This window comes from Mizuhopecten yessoensis, unplaced genomic scaffold (genome assembly GCF_002113885.1).
Source record: "Mizuhopecten yessoensis strain PY_sf001 unplaced genomic scaffold, ASM211388v2 scaffold7743, whole genome shotgun sequence".
Classification (NCBI taxonomy): Eukaryota; Metazoa; Mollusca; class Bivalvia; order Pectinida; family Pectinidae; genus Mizuhopecten; species Mizuhopecten yessoensis.
The window spans coordinates 235,024-235,984 of NW_018407200.1; the positions used below are offsets into that span (position 1 = coordinate 235,024).

The 961-nt window shown below is 31.6% G+C and overlaps 1 protein-coding gene across 2 annotated transcripts in view; it reads right to left on the reverse strand.

Annotated features, from left to right (window-relative positions):
* LOC110454271 (transportin-3-like) overlaps positions 1-961 on the reverse strand; it is a 78,275-nt gene that overhangs the window by 57,443 nt on the left and 19,871 nt on the right. For both annotated transcript variants that reach the window (XM_021503700.1, XM_021503698.1), the window contains exon 11: positions 319-394. In XM_021503700.1, coding sequence (XP_021359375.1) covers positions 319-394 — 76 coding nt within the window. The remainder of the gene's footprint in view (positions 1-318; positions 395-961) is intronic.

A 961-nucleotide genomic window follows, 5' to 3' on the forward strand; every position in this document is an offset into this window, starting at 1 on the left:
AGTGTGTCAATAAAGGTAGATACCTGATTAAGTGTGTCAATAAAGGTAGATACCTGATTAAGTGTGTCAATAAAGGTAGATACCTGATTAAGTGTGTCAATAAAGGTAGATACCTGATCAAGTGTATCAATAAAGGTAAATACCTGAATACCTGGTACTACAATACAATACTAGATACTTACCTGATTCGCTGTGTCTACAATACTAGATACTTACCTGATTAGGTGTGTCTACAATACTAGATACTTACCTGATTCGCTGTGTCTACAATACTAGATACTTACCTGATTCGGTGTGTCTACAAAACAAGATATTTACCTGATTCGGTGTGTCTACAATCGCTTCTAAAAGAGACTCAGCCAATTCTGTAAATATTCTACAAAAATTGATAGATCTGAAAAGGGAGACAAAACGATGTTAATTTTTCTGTTTGCATTGGTTGACCCCAAATTTAATCATCTTTTCTGTAACTAATAATTTAAACTGTTCTGTTTATTTTAATTGATTAAATTGTTCTGACCAAGGACTCCTTTTTGATTATTTCTATGTATTGTATGCAGCCCTTCCCTGACATTATCATATTTATAAAAGTGCATAACATGTGGATATCTATAGTTTACCTACATTTTTTCTCCGATATTAACAAACCAGGATGATTATCTCCCCTTCTACATCTTGCTCCCAAATTTACAAACAAAGAAATGTAATCCTCCGAGATTTACAAACATGGAGATGTAAAATATCTCACAATTTGTCTATCGTACAACATATATTAATATTTGAAACCATCCACATGATACTAGATATTTGAAACGATCCACATGATACTATATATTTGAAGCCATCCACATGATATATACTGATATCTTATATTCTGTACAGGATACCAAATATATATATACTGATATCTTACATTCTGTAAAGGATACCAAATATATATACTGATATCTTACATTCTGTA